The sequence below is a fragment of the Halichoerus grypus genome, chromosome 2 (assembly GCF_964656455.1).
Source record: "Halichoerus grypus chromosome 2, mHalGry1.hap1.1, whole genome shotgun sequence".
Lineage (NCBI taxonomy): Eukaryota > Metazoa > Chordata > Mammalia > Carnivora > Phocidae > Halichoerus > Halichoerus grypus.
In genome coordinates this window covers 155,337,043-155,355,716 of record NC_135713.1, presented here as the reverse complement: position 1 = coordinate 155,355,716, position 18,674 = coordinate 155,337,043, and the positions used below count along the sequence as shown (strand labels likewise).

Below are 18,674 nucleotides of genomic sequence, written 5' to 3'. Positions count from 1 at the left end.
AGTATATCATTAAAGAAAGCCCACTTATCAATAGAGAAGAGAACAAGAAAAGAAACAAAGAACTACAAAAACAGCCATAAAATAAGTAACAAAATGGTGATAAGTACATAACTATCAATAATTACTTTCAATGTCAATGGGCTAAATGCTCCAATCAAAAGGCATAGGGTGACAGAAAGGATAAAAAAACAAGACCCATCTATATGCTGCCTCCAACAGACTCGTTTCAGACCTAAAGACACATGCACGTTGAAAGTGAAGGGATGGAGAAGCATTTATCATGCAAATAGATATGAAAAGAAAGCTGAAGTAGCAATACTTATATTGGACAAAATAGACTTTAAAACAAAGACTGTAAAAAAAGACAAAGAAGGACATTAGATAATCATTCAGGAGACAATCCAACAAGAAGACATAATAATTATAAATACTTATGCACCCAACATGGGAGCACCCAAATACTTAAAGCAGTTTACAACAAACAGAGAGGAAATAATTGATAGTAATACAATAATAGTACGGACCTTTAACATCCCACTTCCATCAATAGATTATCCGAACAACATCAACAAAGAAACAGTGGCTTTGAATGACACATTGGATCAGGTAGATTTAACAGACATAGTCAGAACATTTCATCCTAAAACAGAATACACATTCTTTTCAAGTGCACATGGAACATTCTCCAGAATAGATCACATATTAGGGAACAAAACAAGTCTAAGTAAACACAAGATCAAAGTCATTTCATGCATCTTTTCCGACTACAACGCGATGAAATTAGAAATCAACCACAAGAAAAAAGTCTGGAAAGGGCAGAAATACATGGAGGTTAAATAACATGCTACTAAACAATGAATGGGTCAACCAAGAAATCAAAGAGGAAGTCTAAAAATCCATGAAGATAAATGAAAATGAAAACACAATGGTCCACAATCTTTGGGATACAGCAAAAGCTGTTCTAAGAGGGAATTTTATAGCAATATCGGCCTACCTCAAGAAGAAAGGAAAAACTCAAACAACCTTACACCTAAAGGGGTTAGAAAAAGAACAAACAAAACCCAAAACCAGTAGAAGGAAGGAAATAGTAAAGATTAGAGAAGAAATAAATGGAAACTAAAAAACAACAACAAAACAGAACAGATCAATAAAACCAGGACCTAATTTTTTGAAAAGATCAACAAAATGGATAAACCTTTAGTCACTCATCAAAGAGAGAGAGAGAGAAAGAGAGAGAGAGAACTCAAGCAAAATCAGAAATGAAAGAGGAGAAATAACTGACGCTACAGAAATATGAACAATTATAAGAGAATATGATGAAAAACTATAGCCAACAAATTGCACAACCTAGAAGAAATTGCTAGAAACATATAACCTACCAAAACTGAAACAGGAACAGAAAATTTGAACAGACCAATTACCAACAATGAAATTGAATCAGTAATCAAAAAACTTGCAACAAACAGAAGTCCAGGACCAGATGGCTTCACAGGTGAATTCCACCAAACATTTGAAGAAGCATGAATACCTTTTCTTCTCAAACTATTCCAAAAAATAGGAGAAGGAAAACTTCCAAATTCATTGTATGAGCTCTGCATTACCCTGATACCAACACCAGACAGAGACACCACAAAAAAAAGAGAACTAAAGGCCAATATTTCTGATGAACATAGATGCAAAAATCCTCAACAAAATGCTTTTAAACCGAATCCAACAATACATTAAAAAAAAAATCATTCACCACGATCAAGTGGGATTTATTCCTGGGATGCAAGGGTAGTTCATTAATTGCAAATCAATCAATGTGATACATCACATTAGTAAGAGAAAAGATAAGGGACACCTGAGCAGCACAGCTGGTTAAGCATCTGACTCTTGGTTTCAGCTCAGGTTGTGATCTCAGGGTCCTGAGACAGAGCCTTGTATCGGGCTCTGCACTCATCGGGGAGTCTGCTTGAGATTCTCCCTCTCCCTCCTGCCCCTGCACTATCTCTCTCTCTCTCACTCTGTCTCATAAATGAATGAAAGAATGAATGAATGAATGAATGAATGAATGAATAAATAAATATCTTTTAAAAAAGATGAAAGCTAAGAACCCTATGATCATTTCAACAGATGAAGAGAAAGCATTTGGCAAAGTACAACATCCATTCATGATAAAAACATTCAACAAAATAGGTTTAAAGGGAATATAAACACAATAAAAAAAATAAAAATTTAACACAATAAAGACCATATATGAAAAACCCACAGCAAACCTCATACTCAATGGGGAAACACTGAGAGCTTTTCCCCTAAAGTCAGGAACAAGACAAGGATGTCCACTCTCACCACTTTTATTCACCATAGTACTGGAAGTCCTAGCCACAACAATCAGATGAGAAAAATAAATAAAAGGCATCCAAATTGGTAAGGAAGAAGTAAAACTTTCACTATTTGCATCTGACATGATACTAGTTAGAGAAAACCATAAACTCACCACCAAAAAAATGCTAGAACTGATAAATGAATTAAATAAGGTTGCAGGATACAAAATCAATGTACAGAAATCCACTGCATTTCTAAACAATAATAATGAAGCAACAAAGAGAAATTAAGAAAGCAATCCCATTTACAATTGCATCAAAAATAATAAAATACCTAGGAATAAACTTAACCAAGGAAGTGAACAACCTGTACTCTGTAAACTATAAAACATTAATGAAATAAATTGAAGATGACACAAACAAATGGAAAGATATGACATGGTCATGAATTGGAAGAACACTGTTAAAATGCCCATACTACCCAAAGCAATCTACAGACTTAATGCAATCCCTATAAAAATACCAACCGCATTTTCCACAGAACTGGAACAAATAATCCTAAAATTTGTATGGAACCACAAAAGCCCCCCAATAGTCAAAACAATCTTGAAAAAGAAAAACAAAGCTGGAGGTATCACAATCCCAGATTTTAAGATATACTACAAAGCTACAGTAATCAAAACAATATGGTACTGGCACTAAAATAAACACATAGATCAATGGAACAGGATAGAAAGCCCAGAAACAAACCCAAGATTATATGGTCAATTAATCTTCGACAAAAGAGGCAAGAATATGCAATGGGAAAAAGTCTCTTCAACAAATGGTGTTGGGAAAACTGGACTGCTCCATGCAAAAGAATGAAACTGCACCACTTTCTTATACCATGCACAAAAATAAACTCAAAATGGATTAATGACCTAAATGTGAGACCTGAAACCATAAAAATCCTAGAAGAGAACACAGGCAGTAATTTCTCTGACATGGGCCGTAGCAACATCTTACTAGATATGTCTCCTGAGGCAAGGAAAACAAAGGCAAAAATAAACTATTGGGACTACATCAAAATAAAAAGCTTCTGCACAGTGAACAAAACAATCAACAAAACTAAAAGACAAAGTACTGAATGGGAAAAGACATTTGCAAAGGACACATCCGATAAAGGGTTAGTATCTAAAATATGCAAAGAACTTGCACAACTCAATACCCTCACAACAAATAATCCAATTAAAAATGGACAGAAGACATGAACAGACATTTCTCCAGAGAAGACATACAGATGGCCAACAGACACATGAAAAGATGCTAGGCATCACTCATCCTCAGGGAAATATAAATCAAAACTACAATGAGACATCACCTCACACTTGTCATAATGGCTAAAATCAACAACACAAGAAACAACAGGTGTTGGTGAGGATGTGGAGAAAGGGGAACCCTCTTACATTGTTGGTGGGAATGCAAACTGGTGCAGCCACTGTGGAAAACAGTATGGAGGTTCCTCAAAAACTTAAAAATAGAACTACCCTGTGATCCAGTAATCACATTACTGGGTATTTACCCCCAAAATATGAAATACTAATTTGAAAGGATATATGCACCCCTACATTTATGGCAGCATTATTTACAGTAGCCAAACTATGGAGGCAACCCAAGTGTCCATCAATAGATGAACAGATAAAAAAGATTTGGTCTATATACACAATGGAATATTACTCAGCCATAAAAAAGAATGAAATCTTGCCATTTGCAACAACATGGATGGAGCTGGGTAGTATAATGCTAAGCAAAATAGGTCAGTCAGAGAAAGACAAATACCATATGATTTCACTTATATGCAGAATTTAAGAAACAAAACAAACAAAGGAGAACAAAGAGGCAAACCAAGAACCTGACACTTAACTAGAGAGAACTGATCGTCACCAGAGGAGAAGCAGGTGGGGGGATGGGTGAAATAGGCAATGGGGATTAAAGAGCACACTTGTTGTGATGAGCACTAATGTAGAGAATTGTTCAATCACTCTATTGTACACCTGAAACTAATAAAACACTGTATGTTAACTAAACTGGAATTAAAATTAAAACCTTAAAAAAATATCACTAGAAGAACCCTATGTTTGGAAATATTAAATATATATAACACATCATCATGGATATTAAAAATATTTAGAACTAAATAATAATGGAAATATTACATACTAAGAACTGTGAGACGTAGGTAAATTGTACTGAGAAGGGAATTCGTAAATTTAATTGTTACATTAACAAAGACAGCTCAAAGTGAAGAAGCAAAGTATCAATCTTAACTTTTCCAAGAAGAAAAAAATAAATCCAAGGGAACAGATGGACATAATAAACATAAAAGAAATTACTGAAATAGAAATTAAATTATAATAAAGAGGATCAATGAGTTTATAAGATGGTTCTTTGTAAATCTCTGGCAAGATTAATCAAAGTAGTCAGAAAGCATGAATAGAAATGAGAAGAGGGACATAATCATAGATTCTGAGGAGAGTAAACAGATAAGATAATAATATAAATTTTATGACAATAATTTAAAGATTTACATGAAGTGGATATATTCCTAGACAACTATGACTTAATCAGAATAGAAAACCTTAATATCCCTATAACTGTCAGAGAAATTATAAGTAAAAATCTCATCAGAAAGAAAACACCAAGCCCAGATGTTCAACAGGAGATTTAAATCAAATCTTCAAGGATCAGAGAATTCCAATCTTACACTAAATCTTCCAGAGAATAAACAGGAAGGATTACTTCCTAACTCATTTTATGAAACTAGCAAAACCACAGAGCAAGATCAGAGAAAGTACGAGAAAGGAAAAGTGAAGGCCAATCTCAGTCTCAAACAGAGACACGTCAACAATAAACATATTTGAAAACAAAATCAATCAGTGGATATACTGGAAAAGATAACACTTTGTGTTGGGCTTTTGGGCTTTTCTCAGTAACACTCAGTTGGCTTAATATTAGAAACCAGTATATTCACCACTTTAACATTTTGATGGAAAAAAACAGAATTATCTTAACGGAGTTAGAAAAAGCACTTCATAAAATGTTATCTCCGTTTATGTTAAATCCCCTTAAGAAATTAGGAATAGAAGGGAATTTCTTTAGGGGCCCCTGGTTGGAAGAACATGTGACTCTTGATCTCAGGGGTCATGAGTTTGAGGCCCACATTGGTGTAGAGATTACTAAAAATAAATAAATAAACTTAAAAAAAAAAAAGAAGGGAAATTCTTTAATTCCATAAATAGAATCCACAAAAACTCATAGCAAGGGTCACCTGGTGGCTCAGTCAGTTAAGCATCCGACTCTTGATTTTGGTTCAGGTCATGATCTCAGTGTCCTGGGGTCGAGCCCCACATTGGGCTCCGTGCTCAGTATGGAGTCTGCTTATCCCTCTCCTTCTGCTCCTCCCCCTGCTCTCTCTCTCAAATAAATATATAAAATCTTAAAAAAAAAATAAAACCTCACAGCAAATATTATGCTTAGTGGTGAAATGTTGTAGCATTCCCCTTTAAGATCAGACAAGATAAGGGTACCTGTCATTACTTTATTCAACATCAAACCTCAATTTCTAGCCAGTGTGGCAAGAAAAAAATAGTGATAAAATGCATTTAAAAAACAACAACACTGAGAAGGAATAAATAAAACTATTATAAATTTGTAGATGATGACTATGTAACAGCAAATCCAAAAGAGTGCACAGCTGAATTCTTGCAATTAATAAGTTAATTTAGCAGAGATACTTGATACAAAATCAATAAACAGAAATCAATTCCATTTCCACAGAAAATACGATTTTAAAATATCGTTTATACTAGGAGCCCGAAATTAAAATGCCTAGGAATGAATCTTAAAGACATGAGACTTATTTTAAAGGTAAGGATTACAAAATGTCACTGAAAGACATTAAAGGCATACAGAAATGGAAAGATGAAGTGTTCTTGGGCAGGAACACTCAGTGTATAACGATGACCCATTGTCCTCAAATTGAACTATAGTCACTGCAAATATAACCAAAATCCCAACACATTTCTTCTCCTACAAATGGATTTTTAAATTTATGTAAAATAGTAAGAGCCAAGAATCCTGGAGACAGTCTTAATGACAATGAACAAGGCGGGGACTTGCCCTGTCAGATATCGAGAATTAGGACAAAACTAGAGTAATTAGGACTTTTTCATACAATGCAACAGCAGACAAGGGGCTACTGAATGCAAAAGATAAAACCACAAATCTTTTAGGAGAGGGCATAGGAGAGCATCATTAGGCTCTCAGGGTGGAAAGGGATTTATTTAACAAGACAAAAGAATGCGACAAAAAAGATGAACACATTGGGCTACTGGATGATGCAAACATACTGTAAATGGGTGGGAAGTCAGGCCACACAATGGGAGACTGTATTTGCAATATATACAACTAGCACAGGATTAGACCCAGGATATATCAAATATCAAAAAGATAAGATTCTAAATATCAGAAAGGAAAAAATAAAGTCTGCTAAAAAGTGGGCAAGAGCTCTGTACGGGCAAAGAAGGGGAAACACAGAAACCCATCAGGAACATAAAAAGATGAGCCACTTTATTCATGATCAGAGGAATGCCAAATACTGACCACAATGAGATACCACTACACTGACAACACTGGAAGACGCCTCAGAGGAATCCCATCATTGTCTCCATTCAGGGATAAGGAAATAGGGGTCAAAGGACAAGAACTCTGCGTTTATCCTATTATGCTGACCAGTAGATCCTAGGAAGCCGTACCTGGTAGAGGCACCTGGCCACTGCCATCACTATATCTTGTATCAGCCACGTACTCTGATGCTGGCCTCTGGGATCTTACCCACCCTGGAGACGGGGCAGTCCCCCAACCAGCCTCTCCCAGGGCTGGCTGACCTGTTCCTAGAGGTGCTAAGGGACTTGCCTTTGAGCATGCCTTTCCTATGCAAACTAATCAAACCAGAGTCCATGTCTCTAACCACCTCCTCCATCTGGCTCTCACACTCCAGACCACTATCCACCTCCTCTAATCACTCCAGGGTCAGGAACCAAAAAACTAGAGACAGTCCCTCTGGCCCCAGAGCCTGCTGAAATCATTCAAAAGAGTCCATCCTCATCCCGCTGACCCTGTCTTGACAATTCTGTTCCATGGAAACCACAATAAAGGCTCCTGCCCACGTTTTCCCTTTGTTCCCTCTGCCTGATTGACCCTAGTGCCTCCCTGTGTGGCCCCATGGGACATGGTGTGTCTTGTCGTCTTAGAATCTATGAGTATAACCAACTACTTTTCCAATGGCAGTCATTTTCCACTGAGTCTCGGTTGGCCCTGCCACATGTGAATAATAGTAAGACTGACATTTTGAAACATGCCCGCGTGTCCTCGGATGGCCAGACCTACCAGCGGAGGTGGACCACGGAGCAGCTACGTTCAGAAACATCTCTCCTTCTGCCCCACCTCCTCCTAGTGCTTCCCTTTCTTGCCTCTCAGTTCCTCAGTGAGCCAAAGTTCTTGTGAATGTGGAAAACTGGCCCCTTCGTAAAGAACACCTGGAAAATCCACTTAAAACATCCCACAGTGCTCTCCTGGAGTTTCCTAAAGCAGGAGGATCATCATCCTCGCAAAGGCTCTTGAATTCATTGGCAAATTGATGCATCCTTGATGGGGGGGCCATTTGCTCTCTGCTCCCAGGGCTAGATCAGTGAGCAGGGTAGTGGTAGCATTAAGCAAGACCACCCCCAAACTCAAGGAAGGGGTCGAATTGGCTCTCCTGGACACAGCTGACACCCAAAGGCCAAGGGCTGCACAGAGGGACCACGACCCCCCCTCCCCCGCAGGCTTCCAGGTGGGGCGGTGGTTGAGATTCTGACGGTGGCAGATCTGTGGGGCGAGGCAAAGGTGACGTGACTGGGGGACCGTGCACCAACCCATTTACCCAGAGGCCGATGCTCTGGCCGGGAGAGCCTGGCGCTGGATAGTCGAGGTGCACAGGGGAACAGACCATTGCAGATCCAGGCTGTCCCACGGCTAGGATGGCACAGACGGGCATCGGGCGTGTGGGGATTTAGTGACTTGCACATGGCACAGCTGGATAATCTGAGACAAGGAGTAAGTGGTAGAAATAAGATGTAAGAGGCCCATTAGACCCCCTCCGCTTCCCAGGCTTAAAGAGATTTCACAGTCAGAGTGGCAAAGGGAGCTCGGATCTGCTATTATCGCAGAGAACATTATTTACCACTTACTGAGTGCTTTTCACACACGGGGCACCAAATGGAAAATAAAACAAAAAGAGACCCCGTCTGGTGAACCGAGGGAAGGGCAGAACTAAAGTTATCACCGGTGTCCAAGGGCCTGGAACCTTAACCAGCTGTTTTCATTTTGAATTGAACCAATGAACCCATCATCGGGGAAAAATATGAAAAAGATGACAAACATGGAGTCCCCAACGGCCTGGGAGGCTGGAAGAAACTAGAACAACGGTATTACCTGTTGGTGACATAGTCAACGAGATGCTGTTTGAACGTGAGGCTCCACCTCTTAATTAGATTCAGCAGAGACGCTTTCAGGGGTCGGAGGTCAATTTTCATCCAGCCGTCGAACACCTTGATGGGCTCCAGCCTACACACTTCTTCATAGAGCCTTTCGTAGGAGTCAATCTGCGCTTTAAACTGATGGAGAAGGGGAGGATGATTCTCTGGAATGCCATCTTCTGTGTGGGCTTCCATCTCCTCGGGGGTGAGGACACGCCCGTACAACAGAAACTGGCTCAGGATCTCCCTCCGGTCCTCCACGTAGAGGTAGGAATACTGGCTGAAGGCACTCCGATAGCCACAGCAGAGGGCCATCATGCTCTGAACCCTGTCCAGGAGCGTGCTCCTCATGCTTGCCAAAGGGGCCATGCCCTCCACGTCCACCTGGAGGAGGGCCAAGGCGACAGCAGGCCGGTTATGGCCACGCTCTGCAAGAAGTTTGCAGATTGGGCTGGAAGGCAGGGTGGTTGCTGATTCAGTACCTGGTAGTGGGGAGAGCCGTTCTGGGGGGAAAGCCGTGGCACCAGAGATGATATCCCAAAAATGCTGGTGACCAGACCCTCAACAGCATCATAGAAACCACCCTTCACTCCATACTCCAGGGGCGGAGAGAAAACCAATTCTGGTATGGCTAAGCTCAGCTGGGCTTCAAATATCGGGGTGAGGCCTGCCTTACACTCTGAAAAACAAGGAAAGCACGTATGCACCAAACAAAGAAGAATGGTTAAAATGGGCGAAGGGCAGTAGCCATTTTTTTAAGGCTCTCAGAACATTTCTTTCCTTGCTATCAGCTGTTTGGGTAGAGGAAAACGGAAATGTAAAATTTGCTAACCGCCCCCCCCGCCCCCCGAAAAGGTGAAGGTAACAGTCTTGCCGTGTTTACCAACAGGGGAACCACTGACATTTTGAATAGGTCAGTTCTTGCGCTGGGCTGTGCTGGGCATTGCAGGACATTTACCCTCCTGTCCTCGGAGGGCACATCCCAGTGACTGAACAACCCAAGCCATTCCCCTTCCACATTCCCAAATGCCTGGGTCGGGGGAGCGAGGTGGGCCGAATGGCCTCTGGTTGTGAGAACAGGTTGATTTTGCAAAGCTCATTTCTCAGAAGCAGCTTATTTCTCCCTAGGCACAACCCATGCAATCCCACCGGTAGCCACTAGGTGCGCTGTGGCGCGCTTGTCAGCAGTTGGGTTGGCAGGAAAAACAAGGTTACCACCCGGCCCGTTCTGATCTTTTTCCACGAAAACAGAACTTCTTTTAATTCTGTAGTCCTAGAGTGATAAAAAATTTAAAAACAGCATAAATAATTAACAGGTCCCTGATTACTTGCTAGACTAACTTGCCTTGCTAAATTTAAATCAAAATATAACAGCAAGATGTTGCAAGTACAAGATTAGTGCTTAAACTTTTATTAATAACCGCTTATATTCATAGGTCTCCTTGACTGTGGAAATATTTGGGAGACGTGATGTGCTGGCTGCTGTGGGTGGTGGAAGCCCCTCGGAACCCATTACCCCCTTCCTCCCCAGAAGCAGAGATAAGAGTGGGCACGTGCTGCCTTTCCCAGCCCTGCTCGCGGTTAGGTTGGCAACAGGGCTGGCTCACCGGTGGGGCGTGGAGAAGGGTGATGGCTGCCACTTCTGGGCTGTCGCCCTGGAGGCAGCAGGGAAGCCATTCCTACACTCGCTCTTTTCCCCGCTCATGGACAAGAGCCAGGATGTGGCGGTGACCCAGCTCAACCACAGAAGTGAAAGCAAGGCCCTAGAACATGGTGGAACCACAGCATAGCGGGAACCTGCCCACGAACCGGAAGCACTCCCCTCAGTCTAGAACTTGGGGCTAGACCTCTTTGTCCTGTAAGCCACATTATTGATGGGAGTTTTGGTTACCATAGCTTCGTCATTCACCCCAACTGAAATAACTGTGGGAACCTCAAAGCTATGTAAGACCAGCGCCTTGCCTTCAAAATTGTGGGGCTGATAAATTTGCATTACTGGATTCAGGAGTGTCCCATCAAATGCATATTTGACTTAAAGGAATGCACAGAAATTACACTACTATCATGGAATAGTTTTTTAAAATGCCTATAATATGATTTGCATATGTACTCATGATATATCCTGCATTACTATATGTATGAGATACTGATAATTTAATAGATCCGGTTACATACAGTTTATAGGATGTAAGACTCATGAGACCATTTTGACCCCATGAGATTTCTGTCCCGTGTGCTGCTGTGGGAACCTAATGCCTAGGTTCGATGCAATGCATCATTACCATACAAACCAGACTATCTTGGTGGTTCCATCACCTTGGTACAAGTCAGTCACTTTAGGAGTTAAGAAGGGGAAGAGCATTCCTGGATAGAGTGGGTAGCATCGAACCTAGGCAGGGTTTACATTTTAAGAGGTGACAGGGAGTCCAGCCCAAGCCGTGGGAATGGTGTTGGCCTCACCAAGCACAGGAAGGTGGAAATGCTGAAGGAGAGCTGGGAGAATAACGCTGTCCAGCTAGGCTACTGCAAAGGGTCACTGTGCTTTTCTTCTCAGAGGCTACCCTTCTTAGGTTCCTTCTCCTCCCCCTTTAGATAACCAGTGCCTTCAAAATTTCATCTAGAGCTCCTTGGTTCAGGCACCTGCGAAGTCCAGCTCCTGCCCATTCTATAACGTGAAGAAAGCACATTTCTCCTTCCTGCCTGTTCCATGGAAAGAAGGTCACTATGGCAATCTTGAAGGACCACCACCATGTCCTCTCTATCCTCTTGCTCCCCCTCTCGCTCTCCCACAGGAGGAGGACAAGGGACACCCCAGACAACCCAGATCAGGAGAGCTGGACAGGCATCGGTCAAGCATGGAGTCACTATGTTTAGGAAATATTTCCCATGCAGTGCCTGTGCCACGTGTGCTGGGGCAAATTCTAGGATCTTCTAGAGGATGGCTGAGGCCCCATGAACTTCCAACACTAGACAAGGTTTGGTTGGTCCACAAAGGTGAATACTGTTGGTCCCTAGGAACCAGTTCTCCAGTCTCAGTGGCTGTGCTCGGTGCCCCACTGGCTACTTGCTCCCAGGCTCTAGAAGGTGATGCCCCCACCATGCCGACTATCCTGGAACCTGTTTCCTGCTGCCTGATCTCCTTGATTTGGAGCACCCTGCAAAGAAAGAGCATGTCTCTGACCTCAGTCACTCCACCTACCAAGACCATGGGAGGTTTGCCCATCTGTGCTACACCCAGTGCTGGGCCTTGCTTCCCTCTATATCCTCAGCCCAGCATTCTCATGCCCTCTTGTTTGGGCTGGGTATCTAGACACGGATCTTGACCTACCCATCTTACCACTGGATTTTCTTTCTTTCCTTGGGTTGGACTTGACGTCTTAAACTCTCTCTTAAACACCTTCATCCTCTGGCTTCAAACTATTCACCTCAGCCTTTCCATTCTGACGAATTCATCAATGGGACCCTAACCAAGCTCCTCAGAATCTACCAGAACGTGAAGGTTTAATTCAATGTTTTCCTGCACTCTTCCTCTCTTTCCATCCCACCACTTACTAGCCAAGGTTGGCCCTGTGTACCTTAACGCAGTTTATCCATCACAAATTCAAAGCTATTTTTTCACAGCTTCAGAGAATGCCCATGACCTTCTTAACATTCCTTTTCCTCATGAAAGCTACCTCATCCCCAGCTTGCCTCTTCGTCACACAGAAAAACTTCTGTTTCTTCCACTTAACCTGGCTACGACAACCTCCCTGTGTTCTCAAAAGGCTACAGAGATAGAGTACATTAAGCTTGAAGGCACAGAATGTCCCCCTCCCACTGCCATGAGCCAAGTCCAGAGGGAGCCGCCATTACTAACTGTGCTGCCTATCGCTTCAACTTCACCCTCTTTACGAAGCTTTATTTAGACTGAATTGGCCCTTACGTTTTTGTTTTTGCTATGGGCTTCACTATCTTAGAGCTTGGCTTACCACCTGAGTTCCAAGAGCGAGAAATCTTTTCTCCGGGAACAATGTAGAAACTCAATACCTTGGCTATTTTATGATGTACCATTCACAAAGCATCCACACATTTTGGGAAAAGGCACAAAGCACTCAATCGCGCTTCACTTTTAATCAAAGGTGTTACTGTTATCTTTCCAGCAGTAACATGCCTCCATAAGCCAGTAAATACCAGTGTTCTCCAGGAGGTACTTGAGGGAGCATTCGATGGCAAGAAAAAATCCATCCAGCAACATCTCATCAACGTAGTTAACGTAAGTCTTCCAGATATTAGAGGTTGGGTCTGCTGCAAACAGACCTAGGTTTTCCTATAAAATAAAGAAGAATGGATTTAAACCATGTTTAATAATATGGAAGTACTGGTCTAGTTATCATTGATGGGAAAAGAACAACACCGGGGTGGGGGGTGGGGAGCATTCTTGTGAAAAGTTTACTATTACATCTATATCGAGTCCATTCTGTCTCATGGGCATAACCACTGAGTGAAAGGAACACGAAGTTAATCCGTGAAGGGAATATGGGGTCTCATTCTGTCCCGGAGAAAGGAGGGTCAGGCCACTTTCCCAGGAAAAATGGGACACAGGGTGTGATTTATAAGTGCAGATGGATGTGCTATGGAAGAAGCTACATTAAGGCAGAAGTTAAAGCAGAGAGAGGAAGGGACTCTCTGGGTAGGGGGCTTTAGGATTCAAGGCGTGTAAGAAATTTGGGGTTCAAGCAAGTAAAGCATTTCCTGGCTAGTCCTTAGAAATGAGCTGGAGTGCTTTGTTTGGGGCATTTACTATTAAAAGCCATCGTGCTGAGTGACTAAGAAAATGCATACACATAGGGGCACCTGGATGACTCAGTCGGTTAAGCGTCCAACTCTTGATTTCAGCTCCGGTCACGATCTCAGGGTGGTGAGATCGAACCCCGTGTTGGGCTCTGTGCTAGGCATGGAGCCTGCTTAAGATTCTTTCTCTCCCTCTCCCTCTGCCCCTCCCCCTCTTCTCTCCCTCTCTAAAGAGAGAAAAAAAAGAAAATGCATACACATAAAGGAACACATGTGTGTTCCCTCCTTCCACCCTCTCCCTCCTTCCCTCCCTGACCTGATGGCGTGACACACACATCCCACTTACTCATCACCATTTTCATTATCAAGCCTTCTGACGTCAACTTTCCATTTATTCCAGATCTTCAAACAAACTGCTAACTACTTTGCAGAAAGTACATTTTTTAGGCAACGCACACCCCTTTACAAACAGTTCCATGTATAAACCCCCCTGGATTAAAAAAAACCCCTCATGATCCTGTCTTTATGTGACAAAACTCTAAAGTGTCTAAAATGCATTATATACCCCTTTCTTTCCAAAATAGATATTCTTAATGACTTAAAGCCATCATCACGCAAATCATAAGACGCTGACAACATCAAGTTGCTCTCAGATGTTATTAAGTGTGTGTGTCTGTCTGCTTCTTTATTTTTTAAAACATTTCGTTTTTATGACTGCTTTGTATAGTTGTTCTATCTCCTCCCTAATGTCACACCATCACTATGGCTATCTCTACATTTCAAACTCTCACCTGAGCTCTACTATGGTCTAGGGAGCAAAAATGTTGGCATTTCTGTGAACTAAGAAAGAAATGGCTCGAGTTTCTGATTCTAGCCAAGACAGAGGAATGAGATCAGACCTGCCCTTCTGTTACATGTAACTACAGAACTGGATCCAATAAACAATTCTTTGGGGGCAACTAGAGAACAGGGATGTGATCCTTCAAAGAAGGGAAATCCTTAAGCTGAGCTTCGCAACCACCTGACTTTCTACTTAGAGGCACTTTCCAAACCGTGGCTCAGGGATGTGGACTGTAATGACAGACATCCTTCCCCTGGGCAGAAAAAAACAGCAATGAGGGTTTGGGGCTACGGAGATCGTGGAGTCTCCCTGAATCTTTGACTATGAAGCTGCACATCCTGAGGGCCAGTCTCGGTAAGGCTGGGCAGAGAACAGTTGTCGTAAGCTGCATGGAGATCGTGTGGTCATATGGTACTGGACAATGTTTGTGTTCTATCAGAAATAACAGAAGACCTTGAAGATAATGCAGGAATTCTGCTGAGACCCCAGAAACACCATGCTTTGGGGGTTAGGGTTGCCCTAGAGTAAGGCTTCCTGAGACCCATCCTCACAAAGCTTAACATCGAAGCTCGACAGGATCAAACTGACCCACCGGTAGGTTAACTGCCTGCCAAAGCAAAAATGCAAACCTTTTAAGGGAAATAACAACTACACTCTAAAGTGGCATCCAATATGATTAGAACTGAACAACAACAACAACAAATTACTGACATGCAAAGCAGCATGAAAGCGTGACATTTAACCGAGAGAGGAAATAATCACCAAGAACAGACTCAGCAAATAATTGCCATACCAATTCTGGAATGCCTCTTCCTCAGATTTATTTTATGTGAGAGAAAAATAAACTTCTGTCACATTAAAAAAAAAAAAAAGAAGACTCAGAAAATAAAATAGATATTGGGATTAGCAGATAAGAGTGTCATAATTTGATTTAAAAACTCCTCAAAGTTGATGAAAAACAAGTTTGAGAAGCTCACAAACTCCGAGCTGGGTGAACAGAAAGCAAACCTATTTGGGCAAATCACCGTGAGACAGAAAAAAAACAAAAAAAACCCAAAAAAGCAAAGATCAAAAAAAGAATCTATTAAAAGCAGCCTGAGAGAAACAATACATTACATATAGAGAAACAAAGACACAAATTACGGCTGACTTCTCCTCAGAAACATTGGAGGGGAGGAGACAAGGAAATAATTTTTGTAAGACAATTAAAACTGTCTACACAGAATTCTATATCCAATGAAACTATCCTTCAAAAACAAAGGTGAAATAAGGACATGTCAGAAAAACAAAAACAGAGAATGTGTCATTGGCAGACTAGATCTGCAAGAAAAACTAAAGGGAGTTCTTCATTCTTCAGGCTGCAGAGAAATGACCATAGGTGGGAGGTCCGTTTTCCAAAAAAGAAAAAAAACAAGTCTGGAAATGGTGAGTATGTGGGTGAATATAAAATACTATAAATACTTTTTCTTGAGTTTTTATTTTTTTTAAAAGATTTACTTATTTATTTATTTTAGAGAAAGAGAGAGAAGCCGGGATGTAGAGGCAGAGGGAGAGGGAGAGAATCCTAAAGCAGGCTCCCTGTTGAACATGGAGCCTGATGCAGGGCTCCCTCCCAGGACCCTAAGATCCTGACCTGAGCTGAAATCAAGAGTTGGAGTTGAACTGAACCATATTGTGGCTAGGTTCCTATATTTCACAAGAAAACTCTAAGTTGTGACTAGTTTGAGACACATCGAAACCCAGAACAACCACAGGAAATGTCATGCAACAAGATGGAATGCCTGTTGAGAAATCAGAATATTAAAAAAAATAGTTAATAAGAAGGTAGGAAAGGAAGAACAGAAAAACAAAACAGAGATGAAGGAAATAGGAAATGGCAAGATGGTGAGCTAAATCCAATCATCCCAATAATTATGTTCAATGTAATAATCTAAACATTCCAGTTAATCAACAGAGTTGTTAGGAAAGTAAGTCTCTACTATACTGTCTTTAAGAGAAGAAATTTGAATCCAAGGAAACAAACAGGTTGAATGTAGAAGGGCAGGAAGATGGGCAGGGCAGAGTAGGAACGGTGAATCTGGAAGGCAAGAGTAGAGTATTAACAGGAAAAAAGCGACCTCAGGGCAAGGGAATATTCTGAGAAATAAAAAGAGAATTTCATAAGAATAAAGTGGTCAATTCATCAGGAAGTTATAATAATTATAAATGTGTTTGTAGTAAAAGACCGTCAAGGGACACCCAGGTGGCGCGGTCGGTTAAGCATCCGACTCTTGGCTTCAGCTCAGGTTGTGATCTCAGAGTCTTGAGATCCAGCCCCACATCAGGCTCCATGCTCAGTGCGGAGTCTGCTTAAGACCACCCCCCGCCCCTCCCCCCTAAAATAAATAAATCTTTTAAAAAAGAACATCAAATACTGATGAAAACTCTGACTGCACTAAAGGCTTAGACAATCATCCAGAGTCACAGGTGGAGATTTTAACACTCTACTTCCAATAATTGGTAGAACGAATAGACAAAAAACTCAGAAACCATACAGAAGATCTGCACAATACTATCAACCACTTTGAACTAATTGATATTTATAGGATACTATACCCAAAAATGGAAGAATAAACGTATTGTCAAGTGTGTAAGGAACATGCAATAAGGTGGACAGTCTTCTAGGTCATGGAACAAGTCTCAGTGAATTCCAAATGATTTTTATCTTAGAGTATTTTCTCTGACCACAATTGCACTGAACTGGATTTCAATTTCATGAAGCTATCCAGAGAAGCCCCGAACATGGGGAAGTGAAACAATGCACTTCTAAATGACCACTGAGTTAAAGAATGAGTCACAAGCAAAAAAAAAAAATTAAGACTGAATGACAATGGAAATGAGGCACACGAAATTTGTGGAATGGAACTAGAACACAGCTAATGGGGAAAATTATGTCAAATGCTTGTATTCAAAAAGAAGAAAGGCTTAAAATCTATACCCTAAGTTTCTGCCCTTGGAGGCTAGGGGGAAAAAAAAGATGAGCATCGTAACCCTAAATTAAGAAAAGAAAGGATAAAGAACAAAGAACAGAAATTAATGAACTAGAAAACAGATAAATAAAATTAACAAAGTCTAAAGTACAACATGTTACTTGCTTCGAAGCACAGATAATCCCAGAGAGCAACTGTGATTTGTTACTAACTTTGGGCATGAGATCGATCGGCTAGAACTGGCCGGTGTAGGGCAGATGGGGTAGGGTTGAAGCCGGTCGCCACTCAGAGCTCCCATCCATAGTTAAGTCTTTGATAACAGACGCGAGGTTGCCCTGATCACAAGGCAGGGCAGAGCCTTACTGCATGAAGTGTGGAAGCCTGCACTGTTTCTTCTCTTTACCAAAGACAGGTAGGGAGACCATGGTCATCTTTCATATCCTCAGGCTTATAGAGCTGGGTGTTGGAGATGCTGCTGGGGGTCCGTGTCAGGGCTGTGCAGGCAAGTCGGGGCTGGTTAGCACAGAAGCTAATTTAGGGTTCTGTACCAGGCATGTCCTTCTATCTCCCTGGGGTTTGGCATGGGACTTAAGTCATGCCAATGTCTTAACTACCATTAAGAAAGTATTAATTTTGACACACTGATACCAGAATTTGTCTTTCCTCTCTTCCTGTTAGCTTTAGTTCTCTTGCTATCATTATAAACTTCCATCCCTGAATGCAGAAGACACAGCATCTGTTGATTGTTCTCATCTTCAAATCATTTCTTGCACCCAAACACGCTTCCCGATGCTCTCCCTCGGCTAGAGGTATGTGTTTCTGAGAGGCTAGTTATTACCTGAACAAGGGCGTGAATCTTAAGTCCAGATTCTCTGATGAGATGGTAATATTTTTCCATCCGGTCATGCTGATCATCCATGGAAAGAAGGCATTCCTTTTTTCCATCTTTTCTTTTAAATATTGGAGACACCCATGTTTTCATGATGTTTTGAATCTCTTCCACATTGTCTTTAGCTTTCTGAATTCTTTGTTCCAGATCATGAATGCTGTTGGTGATTTGAATGACATAATCCCAAATGCCTGTTCCCCCAAAGAAACATAATTAATTGAAATAGCTAAGGCCTAGTTGCTATAAAAGGAAGGGATTTAATATTTGTAGGGTTTTGTTTTTTTTTTTTAAGATTTTATGTATTCATTTGAGAGAGAGCGGGAGAGAATGAGTGAGGGCAGA

At 41.4% G+C, this 18,674-nt stretch overlaps 1 protein-coding gene across 1 annotated transcript in view; it reads right to left on the bottom strand.

The window, feature by feature from the left end:
- The window catches only part of DNAH9 (dynein axonemal heavy chain 9), a 338,319-nt gene that overhangs the window by 273,572 nt on the left and 46,073 nt on the right, over nt 1–18,674 (bottom strand). Inside the window, 4 exon segments of the mRNA XM_078066359.1 lie at nt 8,820–9,247; nt 9,346–9,542; nt 13,034–13,169; nt 18,282–18,523. Coding sequence (XP_077922485.1) covers nt 8,820–9,247; nt 9,346–9,542; nt 13,034–13,169; nt 18,282–18,523 — 1,003 coding nt within the window.